General features: G+C 40.5%; 2 protein-coding genes and 1 long non-coding RNA gene across 12 annotated transcripts in view; 1 reads left to right on the top strand and 2 right to left on the bottom strand.

The window, feature by feature from the left end:
- Window positions 1-6,300, bottom strand: part of C5 (complement C5) — a 61,802-nt gene extending 55,502 nt beyond the window's left edge. For all 3 annotated transcript variants that reach the window (XM_050926664.1, XM_050926665.1, XM_050926669.1), the window contains exon 1: window positions 6,101-6,300. In XM_050926664.1, the coding sequence (XP_050782621.1) occupies window positions 6,101-6,300 (200 nt within the window). The remainder of the gene's footprint in view (window positions 1-6,100) is intronic.
- Window positions 1,106-5,739, bottom strand: LOC127036125 (uncharacterized). Its single transcript, XR_007770017.1, has 3 exons — window positions 5,595-5,739; window positions 3,387-5,301; window positions 1,106-3,162 (listed from the first exon to the last, which is right to left on the bottom strand). It is a non-coding gene; the product is annotated as an uncharacterized LOC127036125 (long non-coding RNA).
- CNTRL (centriolin) overlaps window positions 6,065-27,721 on the top strand; it is a 61,146-nt gene continuing 39,489 nt past the window's right edge. For 4 of the 8 annotated variants that reach the window (XM_050926660.1, XM_050926661.1, XM_050926658.1 and 1 more), the window contains exons 1-12: window positions 6,065-6,155; window positions 7,932-8,198; window positions 9,274-9,407; window positions 10,027-10,157; window positions 14,292-14,433; window positions 14,739-14,925; window positions 15,958-16,151; window positions 19,240-19,287; window positions 20,074-20,193; window positions 21,215-21,443; window positions 22,765-22,874; window positions 23,395-23,589. In XM_050926660.1, the coding sequence (XP_050782617.1) occupies window positions 7,973-8,198; window positions 9,274-9,407; window positions 10,027-10,157; window positions 14,292-14,433; window positions 14,739-14,925; window positions 15,958-16,151; window positions 19,240-19,287; window positions 20,074-20,193; window positions 21,215-21,443; window positions 22,765-22,874; window positions 23,395-23,589 (1,716 nt within the window). In that variant the 5' untranslated portion in view covers window positions 6,065-6,155; window positions 7,932-7,972. Of the gene's footprint in view, window positions 6,156-6,223; window positions 6,311-7,931; window positions 8,199-9,273; window positions 9,408-10,026; window positions 10,158-14,291; window positions 14,434-14,738; window positions 14,926-15,957; window positions 16,152-19,239; window positions 19,288-20,073; window positions 20,194-21,214; window positions 21,444-22,764; window positions 22,875-23,394; window positions 23,590-25,138; window positions 26,144-27,721 lie in introns of those variants that run through there. The other 4 variants (XM_050926657.1, XM_050926659.1, XM_050926662.1 and 1 more) reach the window with 4 other exon arrangements.

Raw genomic sequence — 27,721 nt, 5'->3', positions numbered from 1 at the left:
AGTACTGAGTTATTACTGAGAATTCTTTCCCAGGTATCTGGCTGTGGGGTCTTGCCAAAATGCTCAGGTCTAACTGACTGCCATATTTGGGGTTGGGAAAGAGTATTCCCCCAGGTCAGACCGGCAGAGACCCTGTTGGGGTTTGCCTTCCTCTGCAGCGTGGGTCACTTGCAGGTTTAAACTAGTGTAAATAGTGGATTCTCTGTAACATGAAGTCTTTAAATCATGATTAGATGACTTCAGTAACTCAGCCAGAGGCATGGTCGGTGGGTATAATAGCAGAGGGGAGGCTCTGACTCCCCCAGTGCTGCTGCGGCACCCCTGGTTGCAGGGTTTGGCAGCAAAGTTTTTACTTTATTATGCCCCATGCAGATTCCAGGGCAGTGGAGGAGGCACATACTACCTCCTCAGTCCCCCAGAACCTGAATGGGGCATATCAAAATGCATCTTCTACAGACACTTTTCCCCTGGGCAGTGGGAGGGTTGGGTCTGGGGAGGGGAAGGGAGGCATGGAACGGCTGCAGCCAGCCCCAGGCTCCTCCAGGCAGGGGGAGGCTTGGTCCAGGGCTTTGGCCAGCCCGGCTGGGTTCCTCCGGGGTGGGGGAGGGCTTGTGTCTCTGGCCGTGGGCAGAAGGGGCAGAGCTGCTGACTAGCCTCCCCAGAGTGGGGCTCCATCCACCGCCCATGGCCAGAGACTATGGGTCTAAGAGTGGGTGGGCAGGGTTCTGTGGCCTGCAATGTGCCGGAGGTCAGACTAGACAATCATGATGGTCCCTTCTGGCCGTAATGTCTATAAATCTAAGTTCTAAAGGTGACATATATCTAAAGTTTCTAAACTAAGCATGAGGGAGAAAGATACTTATTCTAAATGGTTAAGAACATAAGAACGGCCACACTGGGCCAGATCAAAGGTCTACCCAGCCCGACAGAGGCCAATGCCAGGTGCCCCAGAGGGAGTGAGCCTAACAGGTAATGATCAAGTGATCTCTCTCCTGCCATCCATCTCCACCCTATGACAAACAGAGGCTAGGGGCACCATACCTCATCTATCCTGGCTAATAGCCATTAATGGACTTAACCTCCATGGATTTATCCAGTCCTCTTTTAAACCTTGTTATAGTCCTAGCCTTCGCAACTTCCTCAGGCAAGGAATTCCATAGGTTGATTGTGAGCTGTGTGAAGAACTTCCTTTTGTTTTAAACCTGCTGCTCATTCATTTCATTTGGTGGCCTCTAGTTCTTATATTATGGCAACAAGTAAATAACTTTTCCTTATTGACTGTCTCAACACCATTCATGATTGTATATACCTCTATCATATCCCCCCTTAGTCTCCTCTTTTCCAAGCTGAAAAGTCCTAGCCTCTCTAATCTCTCCTCCTATGGGACCCATTCCAAACCCCTAATCATTTTAGTTGCCCTTTTCTGAACTCTAATGCCAGTATATCTTTTTTGAGATGAGGAGACCACATCTGTATGCAGTATTCAAGATCTGGACGTACCACCAATTTGTATAAGGGCAATAAGATATTCTCCATCTTATTCTCTATCCCCTTTTTAACTATTCCTAACATCCTGTTTGCTTTTTTGACTGCCACTGCACACTGCGTGGACGTCTTCAGAGAACTATCCATGATGACTCCAAGATCTCTTTCCTAATTAGTTGTAGCTAAAGTAGCCCCCCATCATATTGTATGGAAAAAATAATCCCACCTATACAATGTGCATTACTTTACATTTATCCACATTATATTTCGTTTGCCATTTTGTGGCCCAATCACTTAGTTTTGTGAGATCTTTTTGAAGTTCTTCACAGTCTGCTTTGGTCTTAACTATCTTGACCAGTTTAGTATCATCTGCAAACTTTGCCACCTCACTCTTTACCCCTTTCTCCAGATCATTTACGAATAAGTTGAACAGGATTGATTCTAGGACTGACTCTGGGGGAACACCACTAGTTACCCCTCTCAATTCTGAAAATTTATCATTTATTCCTACCCTTTGTTCCCTGTCTTTTAACCAGTTCTCAGTCCATGAAAGGATCTTCCCTCTTATTCCATGACAACTTAATTTACATAAGAGCCTTTGGTGACGGACATTGTCAGAGGCTTTCTGGAAATCTAAGTACACTATGTCCACTGCATCCCCCTTGTTCACCTGTTTGTTGACCCCTTCAAAGAACTCTAATAGATCAGTAAGACATGATTTCCCTTTACAGAAACCATGTTGACTTTTGCCCAACGAGCTATATTCTTCTATGTGTCTGACAATTTTTTGCTCGGTACTGATGTTAGATTTACTAGTCTGTAATTGCCGGAATCATCTCTAGAGCCCTTTTTAAATATTGGCATTACATTAGCAATCTTCCAGTCATTGAGTACAGAAGCTGATTTAAAGGACAAGTTACAAACCATAGTTAATAGTTCCGCAATGGTTGTGGTGAAGACAGAACCTTTACTTGCCAGTCCATCTGTGTGCAATACTTGAGCAAACAAGTCTATAAAATAGTCAAACTAGATAAAAGTTGTGCAAGATTTTGCAAGTTTAAACAAATACTGTAGCCAGTATTTACGGGAAAAGGTATTTACAATAAGTATCGCTGATCAGTAGAACACGAAATTATAAAAAGTATAACATGCTAGATTTGCCACAACAAGAGTAACTCTAATAATGCTCTGGGGAGGTAACCATTAACTGGAGATAATATTTAGAAGTTATGTTGTTTTCATTTATTATACAAAAATAAAGCTCACATTACTTATATTAAGAAAATCAAGCTATGATGGTCCATACAATAAACTTCCATGAGTAGATAAGCAAATAACAAAAAACATTGATGAACAAAATTACAGGTCTGTCTTGGAAGATTTAAGTATTACAAGTAACTGTTTTTAAATCTAAGGTAAAAACTAACAATACTCCTTTCCCCTAATTTTTTTTTCTGATTTTGTACCAATGCTTGCTGTAAACTGAATCAAACACAAGCCTATCTGATTTTGAAACCAATGCAAAAAAGTTATGTAGATTATTTTAAATACCGCTATAAAAAAGGTAGCGATTTAGGGCCAGATACTGCAATTTGCACTGCACAGGTAGAACCTTGCACGCACAGCCTCAGTGACTTCAGGACAGAAGTGCAGAACTCCATAAATTGCAGAATACATCTTTGGTTACTTGCTTTTCTAAAAGCAGCAAAGAATCCTGTGGCACCTTATAGACTAACAGACGTTTTGGAGCATGAGCTTTCGTGGGTGAATACCCACTTCCTCACATGCATCTGAGGAAGTGGGTATTCACCCACGAAAGCTCATGCTCCAAAACGTCTGTTAGTCTATAAGGTGCCACAGGATTCTTTGCTGCTTTTACAGATCCAGACTAACACGGCTACCCTCTGATACTTGCTTTTCTAAAGTAATTTTCAAAGTCATGAGAATCAAACAGTTTTTTATCCAAATAGCAGGAGATGACAGGGTACTGACAAAGTACAAATACTTATAAAATCTCATCTGAGGTACACTTCCTTCATTTTGGTTAACTTGGAGACTAGAGAAAGTGCTCCATTTTTCTCATGATGACTTACGTTGCATATTTCAAGGTGCTATTTCAAATCAACCACACTATAAAAAGCATCCACCTCCAACTTCACAATGCTATACTCAAATGTAACATATTAATTATGGAAAAAATTACTTATTACAGAAAGCAACAATTTAAAATCACTTCACATTGTCAGCTAGACAACTGTTATGAATTATTCTGGTAAAACAATTCAAAGGCATTTCCCTTTTTAAAGCCAAAACCTGCCCTCACCCTACTCCCATAACTAATGCCACTGATTTACTTCAGTAAGAGCACTCATGCAAGTAAGGTGAGTAGGATTTGACCCTCAAGGCCTAATTTTCAAAGGTGCTGAGCATTTGAATTTCCCATCGACTTCAGCTGGGAGTTGCAGATGCTTGTCACCTCTAAAAGTCAGGCCCAATGGTCCCACAATCCTGCAAGCATTTGGAGAAAAGTTTCTTGCCTCCATTGTTGCAGAGAAAATCTTGAAAACATAAACTGAGTGTACCCTAGAGTCTCTGAAACTAGAAGGCAAAGAATACAAGATTACTCCTGAGCGCATTCTGTGTCAAAAAAGTAAAACTTGTGTGCACAATATTTTAAAATTCTGCAAATTTTGTCAAATAAATGTGGATGCTCCAGCATAGCATTGGGGAGCAAAGGCCACTGGCTGCACAGAGGTGGGAGATCACTGTGCAGCTCTCATGGACTCAGTGGTGAGGCTGCACACAACCCTGACATAGCAAAAGGACCTGGCATTCCCCAGAAATACCACAGGGCCCTGCCCCTCTGTGCCAGGTGCACCAGCTGTGGGCAGGCAAGCTTGGCAAGACATGTAGAGAGGCTTAGTGTGGGGGACCCAGGTGTGGGTTGAGAAGGTTCTGTGTGGGGCAATCTGGATGCAGGCAGTTCAGTGCGGGATCCAGGTGTGGGGGGAATATGGATGCACAGGAGCTTGTTGGGGGAGGTTCTGTGTGCAATGGTAATGGGATTTTGCATGGGGTCCAGATGAAAATGGTTGGGGCTAAGCAGGGGGGGGGGGTCTGTGTGTATATGAGGGATAGAGTTCAGCAGGGAAGTCTAGGTGTGGGGGCATCAGTGGGGCCATCCAGATACTGGGGGAGCAAGGCTCAGTGGGGTGGGGAACCAGGTGCAACTGGTTGGGGCTCAGTGGGGTTGGGATCCGGGTGTGAGTGGCTCATCAGCGTAGTCCAGGTGAAGGGGGCTCACTGGTGTGGTTCTGAGTGTGGGGGAGTCAGGCTTGGTGAGGTATGAGAGGGTCTGGATGCACAGAGGTTGGGTGGATGGGGAGCAACTCCCTGTACAGGTATCCTTCCCCCTGCAGCTGAGGAGCAATCCGTGCAGGAAACAAGTGGGGCAGGGAGAGTTTGCAGAGCTTCCTGCAGCTGGGGAAATGTGGGAGTGGGTCTGACCCACTCCCATGTGCCATGCACAGAAAGTGGAAGTCCTCTCCTCCCTAGTTGAACCAAGACTAGTAGCTGATCCTGGCACACGGTAAGAGTCACCAGCCAGGTCTTCCCCAGTCCCATCCCTCTACCCCACAGTGATTTACCTCTCTGTTAGTTGCCCTGGGCACCCAAAAAATACTGCTGTGGAGGGTCACATGACTGCTCTTGTGGCTTCCTTTTTCTCCCCCCTCAGAAAGTCATTTTTCTGTGGGGAAGCACAGAAATCTTCTGGGGGACATAAATTCTTCACAGGCGCAGTGGCCCAGAATTGTCCTAGGGGTACAAGATGTATTATTTTTAAAAATGTCTCACGATCAAAGCCTGGTTTTTGAATGACACAGGTTGGCAAATCCTGCAGTCACTGCACCCATGCATCCACTTCTGGGTAGGGCCTCAACAACACTGCTTAGGACACAGTTGGGAGGGGAAATGTCGGCCAAGGCGTGGGTGACACCTGCCATTTCAAAAGGCGACGTAGGAATAACGCAGCATAAGTTGGGGCCCAAGCCCGCAGAGATGCACACGAACTGCAGGCTGAAGACGCTTCCTTGCTCCCAGACCCTGACCTGCGAGCCTCGCTCCGCACTCGCGGCTCCCAGCGTTTTGCACCCGCCTAACATCAAACCTCCAGCACCTCCACCGCGTTAACGTGGCCGGGCTCGCCCCGCCGCAGCCGGAAATCAACGCGGCGCCCCCCTGCCCCGCGGGACACACGGGGCGGGAGCGCCGCACACTGGCCAGCCCCAGCCGCAGGCCAAGCGGCCACCGCCGGCCCAGCGCGCCCGGGCGCCGGAGCAGACAGGCCTTGGGAGACGAGGCCTCCTGTGACATAGCCAGGCAGGAGCCGCTCAGTTCGCCTGCGTCAGCCCAGGCAGGGTGACGGGCCGGGTCGGACACCGGGGCCCTACACTGAGCCGACTCGGTGAGAGGCCCCGGTGTGGGGGTCACTGGGCCCCGCCCCGGCGCTGGGAGGCGGGGTAGCCGCGCTAAAACATGATGGCAGGAGGCGGCTTTGGCCGTTAGGAAGGGGCGTGGCCACGACGGGCCCCGCCCCTTCCCGTCAGCACCATACCGGAACGGTGATGGCTGGGCTTCCAGCGCCGGGCTCTTAAAGGAGCCGCTGCACCGTAAGTCTCGCGCCGCGGGCAGGAGCCGTCGTAGTGCCCGGGAGGGAGGGGAAAGGCGGGAAGCCGGTTTCTCCACAAGAGGGCTCCCGGCTTGCCCAGGCCCAGAACGCCGGGGAAATAGCAGGCGGCGGCGAGGCGTTACCATGTCAACCCAGGTAATCAAAGCGGAGCCGTGGGGAACTACCCGGGGCGGGGACCGGGATCCCCAGTCTCTGAGACGAGACCGACCCCTAGCGCGTCCGTTGAGAGGGGCCCGACCCCCCCATCACTCGCCCACACCAGCGGCTCGGCTGAGAGGGGCCCGACCCCCCCATCGCTCCCCCACACCAGCGGCTCGGGTGAGAGGGGCCCGACCCCCCCATCGCTCCCCCACACCAGCCGCTCGGGTGAGAGGGGCCCGACCCCCCCATCGCTCCCCCACACCAGCGGCTCGGGTGAGAGGGGCCCGACCCCCCCATCGCTCCCCCACACCAGCGGCTCGGCTGAGAGGGGCCCGACCCCCCCATCGCTCCCCCACACCAGCGGCTCGGCTGAGAGGGGCCCGACCTCCCATCCTCATGTCCCCAGCGGCTCGGGTGATTGGGGGCTGACCCCACCCCAGTGTCCTGGCTGGGTCTCAGAGCCACAGGAAGAGGTGCTGGTGCATGTAGTGCGTCAGTCAGAGGGTAGCAGAATTGACGTGCAGTTGTCATGTCACAGTGCCCTGCGAAGTGTCATTTCTGGGAACTGTTGTTTACTGTGAAGTTGTGTTGTTTTGTGTAGAACTGATTGGTAGCGGGGTGCTGATTGTGAAGTCCTGGAGTTGGGTGTGGAGTTACATTGATGTTGTTTTAGTGTGGCGACACGTGGATGTGCAGTGTAAAAAAAATCACTATGTCATGTTAGTTCATAAAATAAAATACACCCCTCCATTCCTCTGGTCTCTGTCTATGAAGAACGAGTTTCTGGCTTTTTTGGAGCCTTGAGGTGGACCAGAAGAATGACATTTATAAAATCATGGCCACTGTCATCCCCTTTTGAAAGAAGAAGTATCCAAACCTTTGTGCCACGTGAGTAATTACATTGTGTCTAGCAAGAAAAACCCACAATAAAGACCATTAGCCTTCAAAAGGCAGGTGCTCTCATCTTGGCTTTATACAGAGTAGACCAAAATATGCTTTTGCCTCCTGGCTTGATTTTGTAAAAATCATTCCACAGTGAGGATGTGGGTTTATGGGCTTCCACAAACAGAAAGAATATATAAAACCTTTAGTTAATAAGTAGAATTAACCTAGAGTAAATATATTTTATTATGCAAGGCATTTTATTTAGGTACCAGATAATCAAATGTCTTCAGACTATCATGAATATTAACTGCATTGGCTTGCAATCTACTTCCAGATGCATTAAAGTCAGCAGAAGTAGAAGTATTAGAAGTAGTGTGTTGTTAGTGGAGGGCCTACAGTTGAGGAATTTCCTCTTCCTGCATTGTGGTTCATCAGGGCTCAACTTTACTAACTATTAGAGAATGGGATAAGAAGCATCTTTTTCTCAAGGATCATTACTGAAGAGGTTTTTCTTAGCTTTTGATGGCAGAGAGGGGATTTTTTTTAACTCTTTATTGTGTGCCATCTAATGGGATTTTTGGAATTTATATCAAACACATAGATACCAAAACAATGTGTGCATAAACATCATTAAAAAATAAATATCCACTCCTTCAGTTTACATCTAAACAGTTTCAGTAAGATTTATGCACGTGTACAGTCTATGACAATCTTTAATATACACTTTTAGCCTTACAGATTTTTGCGAGATGACTGACTGCATTCTGCGCAATGAAGAAAGGGTCACTACAAAGAACATCACCCAGAAAAAGGCAGCTCTCACCCTCTCGTACGCCTAGTCCAATGTCGACTGTCACTTCAAGTACCAGGTCACCATCTCCTTTTAGCAGGCAGGGCACACCTGCTACTTACAAAACAAGGGGACAGAGGTATCAACAGCTTGATGTTACAGTAGAGTGTGATGTAGGAGCTTCTTTTGAATATCAGATTGACAAAGGTATTGTGTAAATAATAAAAATCAACCCTGAATGCATTTTAATATTGGCAGAATAAAATTTGCTACATGTCTGTCTATTATGAGGTGTATTAAAGGGTCATTGTCACATATTTTAGACCCCATATTTAACCTACCCTATAATAAACTGTCTTAAATTGTTTGTGCATCATCCAGATTCCAAATATCGACATAACGTATTTCCGTTTTTAAACCCCTGAGAACTATTTTATACAGAGCATACACCCTAGGCAGCAGAAGGGGCATAAATTAACCAATTGCCCCTAATCCTAGACCTGTGAGCTTTCATCAGTGAAAGGTGGTGTACAAATATGGCAGTAAACAAGACATCTTTATTAGTTTCAAGTTCAACTGGAAATCAAACAGCTAGAGAAAATCAGTATTTACTACATAGAAAAGATTAAATTAAAGGGGCTCTGATATTAAAATACATATGTAATAAGTCAGTAAAACATTTTCACATTATATATAATATTAATATTTCAACTGAAAGACTAGATGAAAAAAGATTTGGATTAATATTTATTTTGCTCCATAAATTTGCTTGGTGCTTCCTTATGATTTGTATTAAAGTAGCAATCAGTAACTAGGGCCTGTTGTGATAGGCACTATACCAATATATAACAAAGAGACAATCCTTGACCTGAAGAGCTACAGGAATAAAAGGCACATGATCCATGCCCCTAGATTTTATAATCCAAACAGGAATTGATGATGATGGGAAAGGTGAGGGAACCTAGAAATCTCAGTTAACCAAGCTCTTGGCACACAAGGACCAGGGCACTCTGACTCTGATAACTGTCACTAGAAACTCTACAGGGGTAGCAAAATGAGGCCCTGGCTCCTTTAATCCTCCTGCACTAGACAGTGGAGGTGGACTCCCAGAGGCATTGAACTTTCCTCAGGCACAATGCTTCTTGGAGCTGCTGTCAATGTGTATCTCCTTCTCAGCCTCTATGCAGGTTTCCCTTGTTTGTTGTACTAACTAAGCAAAAGCATTACACTTTATTTTCTTTCAGTGCTAATCCAATCACACTTTTTCTGTTGTTGTTTGCAGATGAAGACTCTGTTAGTCCAGGAGTTAGATACATTACAGAGTCTCTTATTAAAAACCTGTCCAAACAGGAAAATTTGACATATGTAAACTCACTGAATCTTTCTCTTGCTAAGGATGGGGGCAAGAAATTTAAGGTGGGTTATTGCATGCAATTTCTTATTAATTAATTATAATTCACAATAGTATTAAAGTTCAATAATATTTTAAAACATTGGAAATAATGATTAGGAAAACACTTTAAGTAGATGAGAAGAGCCATAGTCTGCCTCTCTGGTCCCAATTCTGCAATCGCTACTTATGAAAGTAAGAATTACAGAATCAAGCCTCATCATTGTACAAATTACCATTGACATCAATAAGAGTTTCACATACGGAACAAAGGTCAAATCTGGCTATATGTTTGTAATTTCTCAGCTTCTGGGTACTGGTGCCACTTTTGGATTTTTTTAATTTAATTTTTTTTTTTTTTTTGTGGAAAGTAGTCCTTTCTGTAGATGAGGCTGGTCTACTGTAGGGCTAGTAGCATCTGTAGTTTTCCACTCTTTTGCAGTATGGAAAGCTGCAGATGTGTTCAGTTGGTCCTGGTACAGAATTTCAGAACTCAGATTTGCAATTCTATGATAAAGAGCATAATAGTGATTTGTAGTGGCTTTTATGAAGACATGATTCTTAAAAACATAAACCTGCTGTTCTGAATGCAAATGTATGTACCATCTTGTATTGATAAACTACTACATATAATTTGTTTTTTAGTATATAGAAAACTTGGAAAAGTGCTCTAAACTAGAGGTATTAAATCTCAGTAACAATCAAATAGAGAAGATTGAGAAGTTGGATAAACAGTTAAAGCTACACGAACTCAATTTGTCCTACAATAAAATCAGGTAAGCAGACACTCTGTTTCTGTATCAGAGGGGTCGCTGTGTTAGTCTGGATCTGTAAAAGCAGCAAAGAGTCCTGTGGCATCTTATAGACTGACAGACATATTGGAGCATGAGCATGAGCTTTTGTCAGTTTCTGGTGTGGGTGGAGAATGTTACTTATTTTTAAAAAATTAAGTTGTTCAGATTCTATGGTCAGGAGTGTGGTATAAAAGTTAGTTAGATATATTTAAAATATTTTATGCATTAATATACAAAATGTTCTTGCAGTTTGTTATGTGAGAATGGAAAAGATTCTCCTTCAGAAAAGAAAACTGAAAGATTAAACTGAAAGGACCTGCTCATGCAGTCAGTGCACTCATTAAACTCCTATTCTATTTGCCACAAAAGGGCAACTTTCAGTGTTTTGGGAGGAAGTTACTCTATTGAAAAAATGCTGAGGGGACAGTGGATGGGATTAAAGAGCAACTTCTCCATGCTGTCCTCAGTTTTACCACTCGTAAAGTAGGCTTATTAATTCCTTCTAGAGGAGGCTTGCTTTGCAAGTACAGTAACCACAATAGTACTAAAGAGGTTAATAAAGGAAGTGTGCAGAAGATTGACTAAATAGTATTTCTACATACTGCAGTGATGCAACTTCTTCTCTCAAAAGGGTTAGAAAACAAAATGATTAATCCCATAATAGTAAAGTGAAATATACCTATAAGATTACATTCCATTTTTGCTTGATTACAATATACATAGCTTAAATGACACCTTGGTTATATAAAAGCAGCAAAGAATCCTGTGGCACCTTATAGACTAACAGACGTTTTGGAGCATGAGCTTTCGTGGGTGAATACCCACTTTGTCGGATGCATGTAGTGGAAATTTCCAGGGGCAGGTATATATATGCAAGCAAGAAGCAGGCTAGAGATAACGAGGTTAGTTCAATCAGGGAGGATGAGGCCCTCTTCTAGCAGTTGAGGTGTGAAAACCAAGGGAGGAGAAACTGGTCTTGTAGTTGGCAAGCCATTCACAGTCTTTGTTTAATCCTGAGCTGATGTTGTCAAATTTGCAGATGAACTGAAGCTTAGCAGTTTCTCTTTGAAGTCTGGTCCTGAAGTGTTTTTGCTGCAGGATGGCCACGTTAAGGTCTGCTATAGTGTGGCCAGGGAGGTTGAAGTGTTCTCCTACAGGTTTTTGTATATTGCCATTCCTAATGTCTGATGTGTCCATTTATCCTTTTCCGTAGAGACTGTCCAGTTTGGCCGATGTACATAGCAGAGGGGCATTGCTGGCATATGATGGCGTATATTACATTGGTGGACGTGCAGGTGAATGAACCGGTGATGGTGTGGCTGATCTGGTTAGGTCCTGTGATGGTGTCGCCGGTGTAGATATGTGGGCAGAGTTGGCATCGAGGTTTGTTGCATGGATTGGTTCCTGAGCTAGAGTTACTACGGTGCGGTGTGCAGTTACTGGTGAGAACATGCTGCAGGTTGTCTGTGGGCGAGGACTGGCCTGCCACCCAAGGCCTGTGAAAGTGTGGGATCATTGTCCAGGATGGGTTGTAGATCCCTGATGATGTGTTGGAGGGATTTTAGCTGGGGACTGTATGTGATGGCCAGTGGAGTCCTGTTGGTTTCTTTCTTGGGTTTGTCTTGCAGTAGGAGACTTCTGGGTACATGTCTGGCTCTGTTGATCTGTTTCCTTATTTCCTCGTGCGGGTATTGTAGTTTTGAGAATGCTTGGTGGAGATCTTGTAGGTGTTGGTCTCTGTCTGAGGGGTTAGAGCAGATGCGGTTGTACCTCAGTGTTTGGCTGTAGACAATGGATCGTGTGGTGTGCCCGGGATGGAAGGTGGAGGCATGAAGGTAGGCACAGTGGTCGGTAGGTTTTCAATATAGGGTGGTGTTAATGTGACCATCACTTATTTGCACCGTGGTGTCTAGGAAGTGGACCTCCTGTGTAGATTGGTCCAGGCTGAGGTTGATGGTGGGGTGGAAGCTGTTGAAATCATGGTCGAATTTTTCCAGAGTCTCCTTCTCATGGGTCCAGATGATGAAGATGTCATCAATGTAGCGTAGGTAGAGAAGGGGCGTGAGTGGATGAGAGCTGAGGAAGCGTTGTTCCAGGTCGGCCATAAAAATATTGGCATATTGTGGGACCATGCGGGTGCCCATAGTGGTGCCACTGATCTGGAGATATATATTGTCATCAAATTTGAAATAGATGTGTGTGAGGATAAAGGCACAGAGCTCAGCAAGCACTTGTGCTGTGGCATCATCAGGGATGCTGTTCCTGACAGCTTGTATTCCATCTGTGTATGGGATGTTTGTGTAGAGAGCCTCTACATCCATGGTGGCTAGGATGGTGTTTTCTGGAAGGTCACCAATGCATTGTAGTTTCCTCAGGAAATCAGTGGTGTCATGGAGATAGCTGAGAGTGCTGGTGGCATAGGGTCTGAGTAGAGAGTCCACATATCCAGACAGTCCTTCAGTGAGAGTGCCAACAGGACTCCACTGGCCATCACATACAGTTCCCAGCTAAAATCCCTCCAACGCATCATCAGGGATCTACATCCCATCCTGGACAATGATCCCACACTTTCACAGGCCTTGGGTGGCAGGCCAGTCCTCGCCCACAGACAACCTGCCAACCTGAAGCATGTTCTCACCAGTAACTGCACACCGCACCGTAGTAACTCTAGCTCAAGAACCAATCCATGCAGCAAACCTCGATGCCAACTCTGCCCACATATCTACACCGGCGACACCATCACAGGACCTAACCAGATCAGCCACACCATCACCGGTTCATTCACCTGCACGTCCACCAATGTAATATACGCCATCATATGCCAGCAATGCCCCTCTGCTATGTACATCGGCCAAACTGGACAGTCTCTACGGAAAAGGATAAATGGACACATCAGACATTAGGAATGGCAATATACAAAAACCTGTAGGAGAACACTTCAACCTCCCTGGCCACACTATAGCAGACCTTAACGTGGCCATCCTGCAGCAAAAACACTTCAGGACCAGACTTCAAAGAGAAACTGCTGAGCTTCAGTTCATCTGCAAATTTGACACCATCAACTCAGGATTAAACAAAGACTGTGAATGGCTTGCCAACTACAAGACCAGTTTCTCCTCTGTTGGTTTTCACACCTCAACTGCTAGAACAGGGTCTCATCCTCCTTGATTGAACTAACCTCGTTATTTCTAGCCTGCTTCTTGCTTGCATATATATACCTGCCCCTGGAAATTTCCACTACATGCATCCGACGAAGTGGGTATTCACCCACGAATGCTCATGCTCCAAAACGTCTGTTAGTCTATAAGGAGCCACAGGATTCTTTGCTGCTTTTACAGATCCAGACTAACACGGCTACCCCTCTGATACTTGACACCTTGGTTATGACTTGTTTTGCACTGTTTCTGTGTATTTGAAACATATATTGCAGAATTAAGGTTAATTACAAAAATGATTGTTTGGGCTATTAAGGCACTTCTCTATTGGTGGCCATTCCTAAACATATAGTAGTCAACAGAATAGGCACTGCAATAGTAACCAGTGTAGATAGTCAACGGCAATGATGTGACGGCATACATTTTTCTTTTATGTCTATGGCACCATAAAAAACAAAACCTCTTGTATGTTCTACCTATTTGAAGTTGTTCAGTATCTTCATAAAAATGCATTCTTCACACCATAATGTCTTCAGGTAGCGCAGACAGCCAACTTGCTGTGTTCCCAAAATACAAATATCTTCCATACTTATTTACACTATTAAAAAGCAGGTGAAAGGTACATTAGTGTCATCTCATCTCACACATTTCATATGATCACTTAAACAACAAATATTACACAAATTATGCAAAGAGAGTCTAAATATAAAATTTACCAGAAATGGATGTGTATTACAAACCATTCCACCCCTTATGCAACATGATTGGTTAATGTAAAGGGATAACAGCAGTGTCCGTAAAGCACCACTATGTATGGCAGGTACTGTGCAGCCATTTTTGCTGGTTTCTTCGGTGATCAGTTAAGACAGGTTTCACTATACGGTATCCCTGAGGCCATAGGTACACCGTGTATATGATTTGCTTCATGATGTCTAAATTCTATTTCTCTTCTTGTTTTCAGAAAAGTTGAAGGTCTAGAGCATATGCAGAATCTACAAAAGTTGAACCTTGCAGGAAATGAGATTGAGCACATTCCTGTGTGGGTAGGCAAGAAATTAAGGTCCCTGCGCATCCTTAATTTGAGGCAAAATAAAATATCATCAGTAAGTGACTTTAACTAGGATAAATAATTGTTTACAAATAAAATATTTCTAAAACCTTTCATACTGAACATCTCAATTAATATGATCAGCAACATGAAAATTACAGGCTCTCTGGGGAAAAGATATAATAATAATACAGATTTATGGGGGCATCATTTTCAGAAATTACATTGTTTTATAAACAATAAAATGTAGCCTTCACTTACATTAACAATGTTTTTTATTTAAAAAGTAGAAAATGGATGGTAGGGGAGTGATTGTCTTTGGAGAGATGTCTAATCATTGTACCTTTCTCTTTGATTTAGCTCCATGACACAGCTAAGCTGAAGCCCTTAAAAGACTTGACTTCTTTGTTCCTGGCAGACAATCCAGTTGTAAATCTGCCTCATTACCGCCTGTATACCATATTCCACCTGCGCTCACTGGAAAATCTTGACGGACAGCCAGTGACAAATCATGACAGGCAGGAGGCTCTTGAGAGGTTTAATTTAGGTAATCATGATGATATGTTAGAGCTACTGTGAACTATACCAAATTTAGAAGGTTAGAAAAGCTTTGCAATTACTGATATCATGATTTGATAAGTATTATTAAAATTAAGGTTTAGGTAACACTGTTAAAGTTTACTGCCAACTTGTGATCTGACTAGCTATGTCCTCTAAAAACAGTTCAGAGGTCCTTCAAGAAGAAAAAGGAGGATTTTAGCCTACTCAGTGTCCAATTCTATTGCAGACACAGAAGAATTCTCTTTTATTTAAATTCATATTTAAGAAGACTGACTTTATACATCAAAAGGTCACAAGCTGTTTTATTTCTCATCTCACTTTAAATTATGTCACAGATGGAAAATCACAACATAGTGGGCTTGATCCTTGGTGACGCCGTTCCTGTGCTTGGGCAGGGATTGGGTGGGCAAGACTGGTGTAACTTAAGCTTTGCTGCCCTTAAAAGCAAATAACAGCTGAAGTGCAGTGCACTCTAGCTACACCTCTGCCGTGCTCCTAACTTTGGAGATTGTGTGAAGGCCAGTGTATAGCCCTTATACCAGCTCTTCACTGGCTAAAAAGATTCCCTGCATAAAGGATATTTTCAGTGTACCATTTCCACCCACATTGTGATCCTCTTACACTGTCAGAGTGGTATAAAGGAGCCTTAGTGTCCTGAGACTTATTCTCTGTATATGCACATAGAGATAGCTGACCGAAAAAAGAACTTAGAAAGGGTTTGAAATTTAGGTTTAATTGAAGATGTCTGTTTTAAAAACAAAAGATTTGAAAGGTTGTAGATCAGACATAATTCTGACTTAAATCTAAAGAACAAGGCTTTTATGTAAAAGCACAATATAAGTAAAATAAGAATTATTTCAGGAAGTTCTCTTAGGTATTAATTTCTGTAATAGATTACGGCAATTAGTATATTTTCCCAATTTTTTTTTTAATGTGGAGAAGCATCATTGCTACCAAGTTTCAGATTGAAGAAGCAAGTGGAAAAATGTTTGAGTGTTTGGATTATTTTGTTTTGCAGAAGAAATAGAAAAATTAGAAAAAGATTTAGAGAAAACAATAAAAGAGATGGAGGACCTTAAAACTAAACAGTTTGAAGTGCTTGAACAACTTCAGCATCAAGATGAGGTGAACAGATCATTAAAACAAAAAACCCTGCAACAGAAACAAATCTACAAAGAACTTGAGAGGGACCTGGACACCAAAAATGAATTGGTAAATTAATCATTTAGTTTAAAAATAAATACTGAAGAAACGTTTGAGGATCATTTTGTTTCGCTAACAATAAATGCAATATAATGTATGTTTAAATGCTTGGGGATTTATGTTTAAATTTGTATTTAGATGTCTCAGTGGATTGGAAGTGGGATATAAAGCTTTTCTGGTACAGGGCGATGCTTCAACTCCAGGCCGACTGGTAGTGACCAATCCACATTCAAGGTCTCTGGTATTTTATGTGTAGTGAGTTAATGTTCTTGGACCAGTTGTTAGTGGGAAAGATCCACATTACCAAAGCCACCACTGTCACAACTGGTAATCTTGGGGTGGAGGCCAAAGATGGAATGGGGCATAGGAATTAACTCACTGTAATTAATGTCACCCTACCTGGGTTAGGCAGAATGGTAAAGCTGCCAGGAGAAGTTTACACTTCCACTGCCTGTGCTGTATCTGTATTGTGGATAAAGACAGGATTTTAGTCTCCAGGGTTGTTAAATCTGGCACCTTTCACAAGCACTACATTCATAAAGTCAGTCTGCTCAGATTGCTTAAGACTTACATGAATGGTATTCTGTTAGGCCTGGTCCACACTATAGCTTTAAATCGATTTAAACAGCGTTAAATTGATTTAACGCTGTACCCGTCCACACTACAAGGCAGTTAAAATCGATTTTAAGGGGTCTTAAAATCGATTTCTGTACTCCTGCTCAATGAGAGGAGTAACCCTAAAATCGATATTACTATATCGATTTAGGGTTAGTGTGGACGGAAATCGAAGTTATTGGTCCCATTCTTTTACTGAGCTACCCAGAGTGCACCGCTCTGGAAATCGATGGTAGCCTGGGACTATGGACGCACACCACCGAAGTAATGTGCCCTAGTGTGGACGCGTAAAATCGATTTTATAAAACCTGTTTTATAAAATCAATTTTATTAATTTCGATTTTACTCTGTAGTGTGGACGTGGCCTTAGACTGAGAATCTAGAGCAATTTATATATTTAGAGGAGGCTTACTAGGAGTTACTATAGTGGTATCTCTGGGGGGAAATTGCCATCTAAATTTCTCCAGCTGGGGAAGAAGCAGGAATAATAACTGAAACTGATCCAATCCAGCACAAAATATTTGTGGCCTTCCTAGTCAAACAAGCTCTACAAAAGCCAGCCGATGCAGCATAAATGCCCATAAAGAAAACCTGTTAAATGGCCAATAGTTACAGATGCCTGCAAATGAAAACTTGATGAGTTATAACTTGAATGTGCCATGTGAGATCTTCCCTTGCTGACACAGCAGGGGTTCTGCCTTTTCACCATTACCTATATCTCCATTTCCCAGAAAATCCTCCCTGGGATTGAAGATTTTGTGGCTTGGGTGTGGGCAATGCTGTATCCTTACCAACTTCACAAAGAATCAGAACAAAACTTAATACATCCTGAGGCTTTATTACACTTTTGTATGCATTCCTTCTGTGTTATAGAGCCATTGGTAAGCACAGGATTGTTGTGGTTTGAAGGTATTGTCCATGGACACCATAAGCCAGAAGTTTCTCTGGCGACATGACTATATTGGTATTGTAATGCTAGGAAGCTGGAGAAGAAACATGGCCTTTGCACAGACTGCTCTGGCCCGTGACAGATCTCAGCTCTGTTAAGTTTTGGGCCCTGAACCTTCACTGACTTTGATGGAAGCTATGGGTTCTCATCTCATCTGAAAATTGGGCCCAAGGTATCTAATATTGGATACACAGATTGAGGCATCCAAAATGAGTAGTCACTTTTTTGAAAATTTTAGCTTTAAATTTTCTAAAAATATTACCTCTGTAATTCTATCCAGCATCTGCATGAATTCATCCCATGTGCCCAAGTAAATTTGCTAAACAACTTTAATTTGTACACCCACATTTGAAAATGTACAGATTTTTCCTTAATGAAGCGCATTATTTGCCCCTTTTGTATCGCTTTCCCTCCCCACTTACATTCTTTGCCCCATTTTCTGCTCCTGTAACTTTTTATCCTGTGTGCAAGTTGAGCGGCTCATTGAGTACCAAGAAACACATGGACATTTGCTTAGTTGTCTTTTCATTTAGTTTGCCTGGAAATAGGCAGTGTATGATATACAATTTCTCCTGAATTAAGCCTTTCAAGTTATAAAATTATATGTTTCCTATCACTTTGGTATTTTTAAAAAGCTAATGTTTGTTTGCCTCTAGTCACTTTTTGTTTAAAATTTTGTGTATTAGTAAGAACTTAAGTTACTCATAGCTGCTAAATTTCTAGGGTACTGATGTTTCTTCATTGTTTAACTTTTAAATTGCTGCTGTAGTGAAGAAAAATAATCCACACATACCTTGTCATAGTAAAAGGTGTTTGCCACTGGGTTCTTGTTCATGTCCATTATTTGCTTATGTTTTGCTCATATCATCCCAGGAACCTGTATTTGAAGATTATCTTATCTTTCATTGCTGGGTGTAAAATGTAAAAGTATAAATAAATAATTAAACTTATCATTTGATTTATACACATTCATTAGGCATGTCTGTAAAATCTTATTATTTAATATTCCATTTCAGCTAAAAGATGAGTGGAGCTATACATTTATATAAGTATACCCAGTCTATTTTCTACCAAACAGCAGCATATTTCTAAAATGTACAGTAGTTCTCAGTATAGTGAGAGTTTAGCAGCATATATTTTACAACTTAACCCACTATTATCCTTTGGGTGACAAACTTTGCTTGCTTCTTTCTTCCTTTAGCTGGTATCTTGGTTTGTCACAATTCCCTTTCCACTGAGCCTTTATTCCTCACTAAAGGTAGTCCCCATATACAGCTGGATTGCACAATTTTGTATTTTTGCATAGGATATGCTTGCATGTGTCAATAGTGTCAATACATCTTAACTAAAAAAAGTTACAATGAGACTAGTCATTTGCTTAATCTTCTATAATGATTCTTCCTCAAATATTTTCTGTTCTGAATGTGATTAAAGTTTTTTGCATGATACCAAATACTTTAAATTTCTAAACCTTTCATTAAGCCTTTCCCTTATTTCAGTCTATTCTATATTTCTCTTCTTTTCTTCCATTAGTCCTACATTCTGCTGTCTATTGGAGCCTTGCTGCATGCTCTTCCTCAGGTATTCAGCATGAAAAGCTGACCAAAAAAATAAATAAAAATCACATGATGGGCCTTTGCTAAGAGTTTAAGTAATAACATAGGGTTGATATACAGTGTAATATATTGAAGTTGACTTTAGCAGTACTGTAAATATCTTCATAACTCAGTTTAACGTTAGGAAACTATGGGTGTTGTATTTCTTGCTAAATGTATCATCATTTGATGGCACAATTTAAGTTCCTCTCAGCACAAGAACGTAAAAAGAAAAATGGCAGAAGAGTGGTGTATTGTATTAGTAGCCTTGTCATTGTTCACTAGTTAGCACTCTCTAAAACCTAAAGTAGTTTAACAAGATGCACTTGAAACAGAAAGTTTCTTATTCTGGTTTGTTAAACCATTACTTCCAGAAAATTGACACAGCTGATTGATTAGATGTTTGACTAAGTTAGTTATTAACATGCCTGTTTTTTGAGACCTTCAGTACATTGAGTAGCTATATTTGGGTTGTCTTTTTTGGGTTTTATATTTGTGTGGAATATGAAATATAGATTCAAAGGACCCTCATGTGATCATTTGTGTTACAGCAGTTACTTTTTTTTGTCTGTCTTGTTCACAGTAATTTAATTTTAAGATAAATAAATGTTATGTCCGTTTGTTACCAAACCTTCTCATAACTGTTTTCTTGTATATAGGCTTTGCATCACTATACAGTTAATGCATATACTGATAAGTGCTAATATATATAATAATTCAGTATGGTAATTTGCTGGTGAAAGTGACTTATTGTGTTTCATACTGGCATTAGCTAAAGCAGAAGACAATGGAGTTAACCCGAGCATGCCAGAAGCAATACGAATTGGAGCAGGAACTGGCTTTTTATAAGATTGATGCCAAATTTGAGCCATTAAGTTATTTTCCACCAGAGGTAATTATTTAAAAAAAAATGAGTTTTTTTGTTTGTCCTCTCTGTTGTTTTGCATTCTAATGAAACTAAAAATGAGGCAGGACATGTTGTTTACTGTAATTTTAAATAGATTTTGCTTTCTAAATACTTACGGCTTGTCATTTGTGCAAATTAAACCTTGTTTGAAATTGCAAGTTATATATTTTTCTCTGCATGTTTTCTTGAAAGGCTTAAAGTCAGTATTTTGCAATGTTACTATTAAGTGGCATTTAATATTTAAATATTATCAATGTTAATAGCTATAAATTTGTTTTCGCTGAGTAAAGCTAGTGAATAGATTATTCATTCTTACTGATAATTGTGTAATGGATTTTTCCCACTTTGGGCCTGATTCTGTAGCCCTTACTCACTCTGGGTGAAAATCTGACCCTACTGAAGTAAATAGTAAAACTTCCATTGACTTCAATGGGATCAGGATTCTATTCACTATTTTACTTACAGGAATAATCCCTTTTTGGATTGTAGAGTTTGGACCTTCTCCTTTAGAGTGGAAGGAGACATCACAACAGAAGTTTAAAAAGATCAATGATGTTAAATACTCCTGGTGAACTACAAATGTATAGTTTTTTAAATATTCAAAAGGGTACAGTATGAGTAAAGTTAAAGGACACCATCAATTGAAATCACACTTGTTTGAATTTACATTTTTAGTGTTACAAGTATAGTCTAAATTTCTATAACTATAAGAAATTAGCAGTAAACAATTCCTTAAGTTCATTTGACAGAAGTTTTTATATGGTCAGTTTCACCAAAGTGTCTGTAGGATTGTAGCCATAATCATTTTTTTCCATGTTGTTTGTCTGGGTTTGTCAATGAAGAACTCTTCATATATTTTTGAACTGTCTGGATTTCAAGTTGGTGGCCCTTTACATGTAGATTAAATTCAAGTTTAAATGTACAAAATCATGAATTACTTTTGAAACCTCAAAACATTTACTGTGTATAAAAATAATTTAGTATGTTTGTTCTTGTCATGTTTCAGAATGTTGAACTTGATGATGTACCTGGAGAAAGCCCTTACATTGGTAAAGCCAGGTACAAGAGAAATATGTATATAGGAAAAGGTTACATTGCTAATAAAGCTCAACAAATACAAGTTGGAAAAATTGAACTAGATGAAGACGATCTACATAGGAACCAGCAGCTTAAATTGAAACTTCATCAAACTCTAGATGTTCAGCTAGAAGATAAAGAAAAAAAGATTCAAGCTGGTAAAGTTTTAAATTTTCTCAAGCAAAAATATGAAACCAGTTCACTTTATCTGATATCAGTGGAACATTTTGATTTATGCTGAACTTTCCAACAAACTGCTCAAACTTTAGAATTAATGTTATATCTACATTTAGTATTTTGAGTGTATATTTAGCCAGTGAAGATAAATTTCAAAATTACCATCAAATGTCAAAAAATGAGGACTGCAGTACATTACTTTGAGAATTTAGCATGAAGGGACTCGGTAATAAATATTATTATTTGATGTTTAACTTACAAAAATGTACTGTTAAGGGCAAGATTCATATGCAGATTTCAAATGCACTAGAGAGCAGATTTCTCCCTCTCTTATCCCTCCGCGTCAACTCAGTAATGTAAGATGAGTAAAATTCAAATGGGAAAAAGGTTAATGCCTTTGTATTGCAGAAAAAATGCTGGATTGTCTCCTTCCATGGGCAACCCATTGGCTGGGAGGGGGTGTGGGCAGAGAAGCTACAACACTTAGTGAGTTTCACATTTGTGAGTTACCTGACAGTTTGTTTAATTGGAACAATTTTGGGGGCTCAGTAGAAATCATCCCAACCACATGGAACTGGAATACCAGCCAGGAATGATGCCAAGTTAAATAGCCAGTCCCAAGTTCAACTCCCATCCTTATCCTGAAAACACATTGGAGCCAAATTTTCCGCACAGGGCACTCTTTGAGTAGTTTCTCTAGGGTGAAAAGATAATGTCAGGAATGTTTTTTGTATTTTTTTTTTTAATCTTTCTCACTTCCATATCCTCAAGGAGTTCAGGAGTTCTGCCTGAGTTGGCTGGGTCATCTGAGTCAGTTTTAGACTTCATTAGGATAACCACGTAAAGCAATATATTGTATATTTATCAAGCATACTAGGGAGAAATCAAATTAAGAAAATTGTTATGATTAAGTATATGGCAAAAAGTAATTGTGAAAGATCTTATTTATGTGATGCTTTGAGATATAGCAACTTTGTTCACCAGGGTCTCACTTAGAGTATGTCTACAGAGCAGCTCTGAGGGGGCTTCCCAGTACAGTAGACTGACACGCACTTGCTCTACTTGAGCTAGCACACTTAAAATAGGAGTGTGGCTGTGGTGGCGACAGCATGGGTGGTGGCTTGGGCGAGTCTCCCAAGAACATACCCAGGGGGTCAGGCAGGATAGTTCTCAGGCAGCATTCATATCCTCAGGGGGACATAGTCTAGAGAGCATATGGAGGAAACAGATAATATATATCCATGTTATACAGAAATCATTGAAGTGTGTTTTCATTTTTTAAATTATTTATTAATTTTGCAGCCGAAGGAAAATTAGCAGAACTACAAAATGAAATAGTAAGTGCAGAACAACACGTTTTAAAAGCAAAGGAGGAACTTAAACAACTGCAAGACGCCGTGGCTCAGAAGAAAGTATGTAAAAGCTAACAAAAATGTGAAGATAAAGAATAAAAATGTTTGAAGCAATGTAGACCTAGAAAATGTAATAATATGCTCCTCCCAGTTTTGCCAAGAAGTCTGATTAAGACGAGATTTTTTCCCCCCTTTCTTTACTTTCCCTTGGAATTTTTAAAATACACTTAAATGAGGCTTTTAAAATAAATATTCAGACACCAGGTCTCAGGGGGCTTCCTGGCTCACTAGGCCAAGGTTACACAATTCAGAGATTCTAAATGGTTAGTTGCCAAAGAGCTAACAACATATTCCTATTTTCATAGTTAACTTGTGAGAGAGAGTACTGTAAGCACTTACTATCTGAGCAAAAGAACCAGAAACAAGATGTCAGCAAGCCAGAGTTTCTAGTTTGCATCTTAATTTAGGTTAATGCAGACTATAACAACTCCATGTTTATCAACTATATCTTTCAAAAAGATTCTGAATCAGCTATACATTTCCACGCTTAATTAGCTGTTTTTCCATGCCTCAACTCCAGATTTCAGAAGCAGAAAAGGAAAGTCTTCAACAGCAACTGAGTGGCAAGATATTTCTCCTAAATCAGCTACGAGAGGAAGCTTTGAAACTAGAAAAACAGATGGAAAAACAGAAGCAAGAAATAGGGAATAAGCAAAAGGAAATTGAAGACTTGCAGAGTTTTATAGATTCCGTAGATCCAAAAGATCCAAGATATGTAAGTAAAGTACTAAAAAGTAAATATGGAAACCTAGCTTTTCTATGTCAGGTTTTTGTATTAAGATATACTTTTTGTTAGTTAGAATTATAAATAAATATTTAACTAGAATCTCATTTCATCTAATTTTATAAAACATAATATGCTCTTCATACTATTTTAGCAATATTTTTAGCTTGTGACAGGTTCTTTTAGCTTGTGAGCTACTTATAAGATAATTGCTTCCTTTAGTTGGTTGGTATTAAAGATGTGTAATTACCTCAGAATTTAAAATTGGTTTCCACTTTTATCAAATACATTTATGGAAGGAGGGTCCAAATTCTGAAAGGTATTTAGTTATCTAACTGCCATTGAAATTAGTGAAAACTACGCATCTTTTGAGGATCTAGGCCTAACTATTCAACTAAAAATGTTTACTTTCTTGAGTTAAACGACATAAACATTAAGTTATAAGCTGTAACTGTTTCCATCTGTGGAAATTTAAATATTCAAGACAAGTTACTAAAAAGTCATAGAAGTTATGGCATTGTGTTCATTTTTACTATGTGCTACATCAGGGGGTCCCAAACTGGGAGTCAGGACCCCTCATGGTCGCGAGGTTATTACATGGGGGAGTCACAAGCTGTCAGCCTCCACCCCAAACCCCGCTTTGCATCCAGCATTTATAATATTAAATATATAAAAATGTGTTTTTATTTATAAGGGAGGAGGTGTCTCACTCAGAGGTTTGCTATGTGAAAGGCGTCATCAGTACAAAAGTTTGAGAATTACTGTGCTACATTGTATCTGGAGATCCTAAGGCCCCAGATGATTCAGGGAGACCCTTGAAGGCAATGAGGTTCCAAGTAGGTGCAGGGTCTACCTGCATGCATCTCTTTGCAGGATCAGGGTCCTAGTGATTAAGCCACTGAACTAATCTATGTTAAAAATAAGGTAACTGTTGCATCTCCATAGTTAAGGCCCGGACCCTGCAATGAGGTTTGCACATTGGCATGGTGGGGTCTGCCTTTGTGGAACATCTTGCAGGACTGGGTAACAAAGCTGGAACCTGGCTTCTGTTAAAAGCTCTAATTTTGACAAGAGTGAGGTTTGTCTTATTGGTCTTACAGAGGACTATATTTCTCTCCCCCCTGATACCTTCCCTTAAATGAAAGTATTTTCAACATGTTACCACAATGGTCAGGTGTCATTAAGGGTTTTGTGATAATGGGAGGGAGACAGACCCCCCCCCCGAAATACAACTAACTATCGCACACTTGTATTAGATTATAATTCTGAAATATTTGGAGAACTTTAGGCCTGAATATTTTTAAACTATTCCTTCATTACAGTGGTCAGAAAAAACAACCATTGACTTCTGTGAGCACTGGATCAGACCCTTACAGTCTATGGGACAGATTCTAGATCTGTCTATGGCTCCTTTAATGCTGTTCCAGAAAGGCAGAATCAGGACCTTTCCCCCATTTGCAATGGTAGTACAACTGACAAATGTCCTTTGCTACAGTTGGCTGGAGAGGGGAAAAAAGAAAAATAGAAACGAAGTGTCCTGACATTTTTCTCTCTGCCCTTATTTATGCCTGCTTCTGCTTTCCTACAGCAGTGCTGGTGGTGGCTGTGCAATAGGAACATTGTGCAACAGAGAGGTTAATGCACAATTGCCTTTTCATTTCCTATACCCCTGCATGGACCATGTCTGTGCAAGATTAATGTTCATTAGTGTCGGTCCTTCAGCAAGGAGAGCATAGGTATCTGCATTGTTGTAGAAGAAATTTCTGTTCATGAATGCCTAGAATGCAAACACTGACATTCCAAGGAATCTATGTGGAAGGGCCTGTTTTTTATCTATACATGCAGTATTTAAAAGTTTATCTTTTAACATACTTGTGGTGTATAATTTCAGTGAATATTATGTACTGCAAGTTTAAATTAAACTATAGTGAGTTTTTTTTAAATGTGTCCTAAAATCAAAGCTATTATAAAATAAAAGCTTTTCAGATGTGCATTCCATATCTATTGTCTATTTATATGAATACACACAAAAAAGTATTCCCATGCCTGGCCTCCGCTTTCATCTGAGACCCAGACTTTCAAATCTGCTGTTAAGAAAATAAAGTAGGAGGATTGTAACAGTCTGTGTGTTTTAAGGGAGAAACTGCTTTCTCAAGAGGACAAGCCCAGCCTCTTGGGGAGTAAACTGACTGTTACTAACGCTGTAGTCGATTGGCTACATACACAGCTTCCTGTGTTGTGATTTAAAGCAAACAGGGCAGAATACAGCTTGTGGAGACAAGTAGAGATTGGAGGGCATGTTACTTTACTTTGTCATGTCAAAAGCTCTCAGCCTTTGCAGCTTCCCATGGTTTCAAACCACATTCTTACCAGAGTGTAATCGTCAAATAGAGAAGTTTGGAGGAAAGAGAAGACAGAAGAGAAACCATGTTTCATTTTAAGCTGCTGCTTTCCATCATTTAGATTTCAGTTCATCATTAAAATGGATTCTAAATTAGGGGTGGAGCTTTTTGCACATGACTTCAAAGGAAGAAAAGACAAAGCTGTAAGTGTTTATTTTTAACAATCCTCTTGTGACATTCAACAGTTATAGCAAAATAATCATTCAACAACAGCAGCTGTACTTAATCTTATTAATTAGAACTATACTTTGGAAGTTAGAAATTAAGTTAGACTGGATTTTTTTTTAAATAGGTGACAATGTTTGTTTAGTTACAGTAATATGAATACTGAGAATTGTAATGTTTTTATTTGCATACTTTTAAAAATATATTGAGTATGATGTCTTCCTTACAGACTGCAATTTTGTTTAAAAGTAAAGCAGATATGAGTTAAATCTTATATTGCTTTAATTATAAATTAAAATGACTTGCAGTAAAATAGCTTTCAAAAAATTATTTTGAAATGTTAGCAGAGTTTTAAGACTTTCATATAATAGCTAGATAAAAGTGAAATGTGTATGTTTGGGGCAGTGGTATAAGAGAAATTGTTTTAATAATAAAACAAAAACTATGTATGAATTGTGTTTGTAAATGTTTCAATACCAATAAACAATGTAGTTCTATTTTTATGGTCTTTTATTTGGTTTTGTTTGCCACTATGCTGCCAAGAAGTGTGATTTGAAGTCAGTGGAGACTGCAGGTGCTGAGTATTCCTCAGGATTTGCCCCATGTTGGTAAATCAGACTGTTAGATATAAACTTACTATTTGAACAGAAGCCAGTATTTGAACAACTACACCAGGGGTAGGCAACCTATGGCACGTGTGCCAGAGACGGCACGCGAGCTGATTTTCAGTGGCACTCACACTGCCTGGGTCCTGGCCAGCAATCCGGAAGGATCTGCATTTTAATTTAATTTTAAATGAAGCTTCTTAAACATTTTTAAAAAATCTTATTTACTTTACATACGACAATAGTTTAATCCTATATTATAGACTTATAAAAAGAGACCTTCTAAAAACACTAAAATGTATTTCTGGCACGCGAAACCTTAAATGAGAGTGAATAAATGAAGACTAGGCACCCCACTTCTGAAAGGTTGCCGACCCCTGAACTACACTAAAGTATCCTGTTGTAACTCTGACTGCATTCAGCTCTGCAGATAATTTACACAGCTCAAGTTAGAGAGAGATTTCTGTCTGGTTTTAGTTGATATTGGGCCATCACAGCTTAAGTGAACATATCATGTAGATTTAGAAAAAATATTAAGACCTCGAGGGAGCTTGAAAGCTTGTCTCTTTTAATTAACAGAAGTTTGTCTAATAAAAGATATTACCTCACTCACCTTATCTCTTTAAAAAAAAAAAAAAAAAAAAGGCTAATCAGAGGTGAAGCCAAAATTATTAGACTGTGTGAAGCTTGGCTGGCTTGCTAGTTGTTTTCTGTACTGTCATGTAGAATATCTTGGTTTGTTAGCTAATTTCTTCCCAGGCCATAGACTGCTAGGGCTGTGGAGATAGCCGCTCAGCCCTAGGGGAAATAGAGAATGAATGAATGCCTTGTGTTCCTCAATTACTAAAGAGCAGTGTTCATGGGTTTTGAAGGGGGTCTTGTTTGTAATTTCTTGGCTGAGAGGGGTAATGAAGTTGTGAGAGTTAGTTGGGAAAATGGCAGTTCTTGGAG

The sequence above is a fragment of the Gopherus flavomarginatus genome, chromosome 17, assembly GCF_025201925.1.
Source record: "Gopherus flavomarginatus isolate rGopFla2 chromosome 17, rGopFla2.mat.asm, whole genome shotgun sequence".
Taxonomy (NCBI): Eukaryota; Metazoa; Chordata; order Testudines; family Testudinidae; genus Gopherus; species Gopherus flavomarginatus.
The sequence above is the reverse complement of the archived record's forward strand: the minus strand, read 5'-3'. Positions and strand labels throughout refer to the sequence as shown.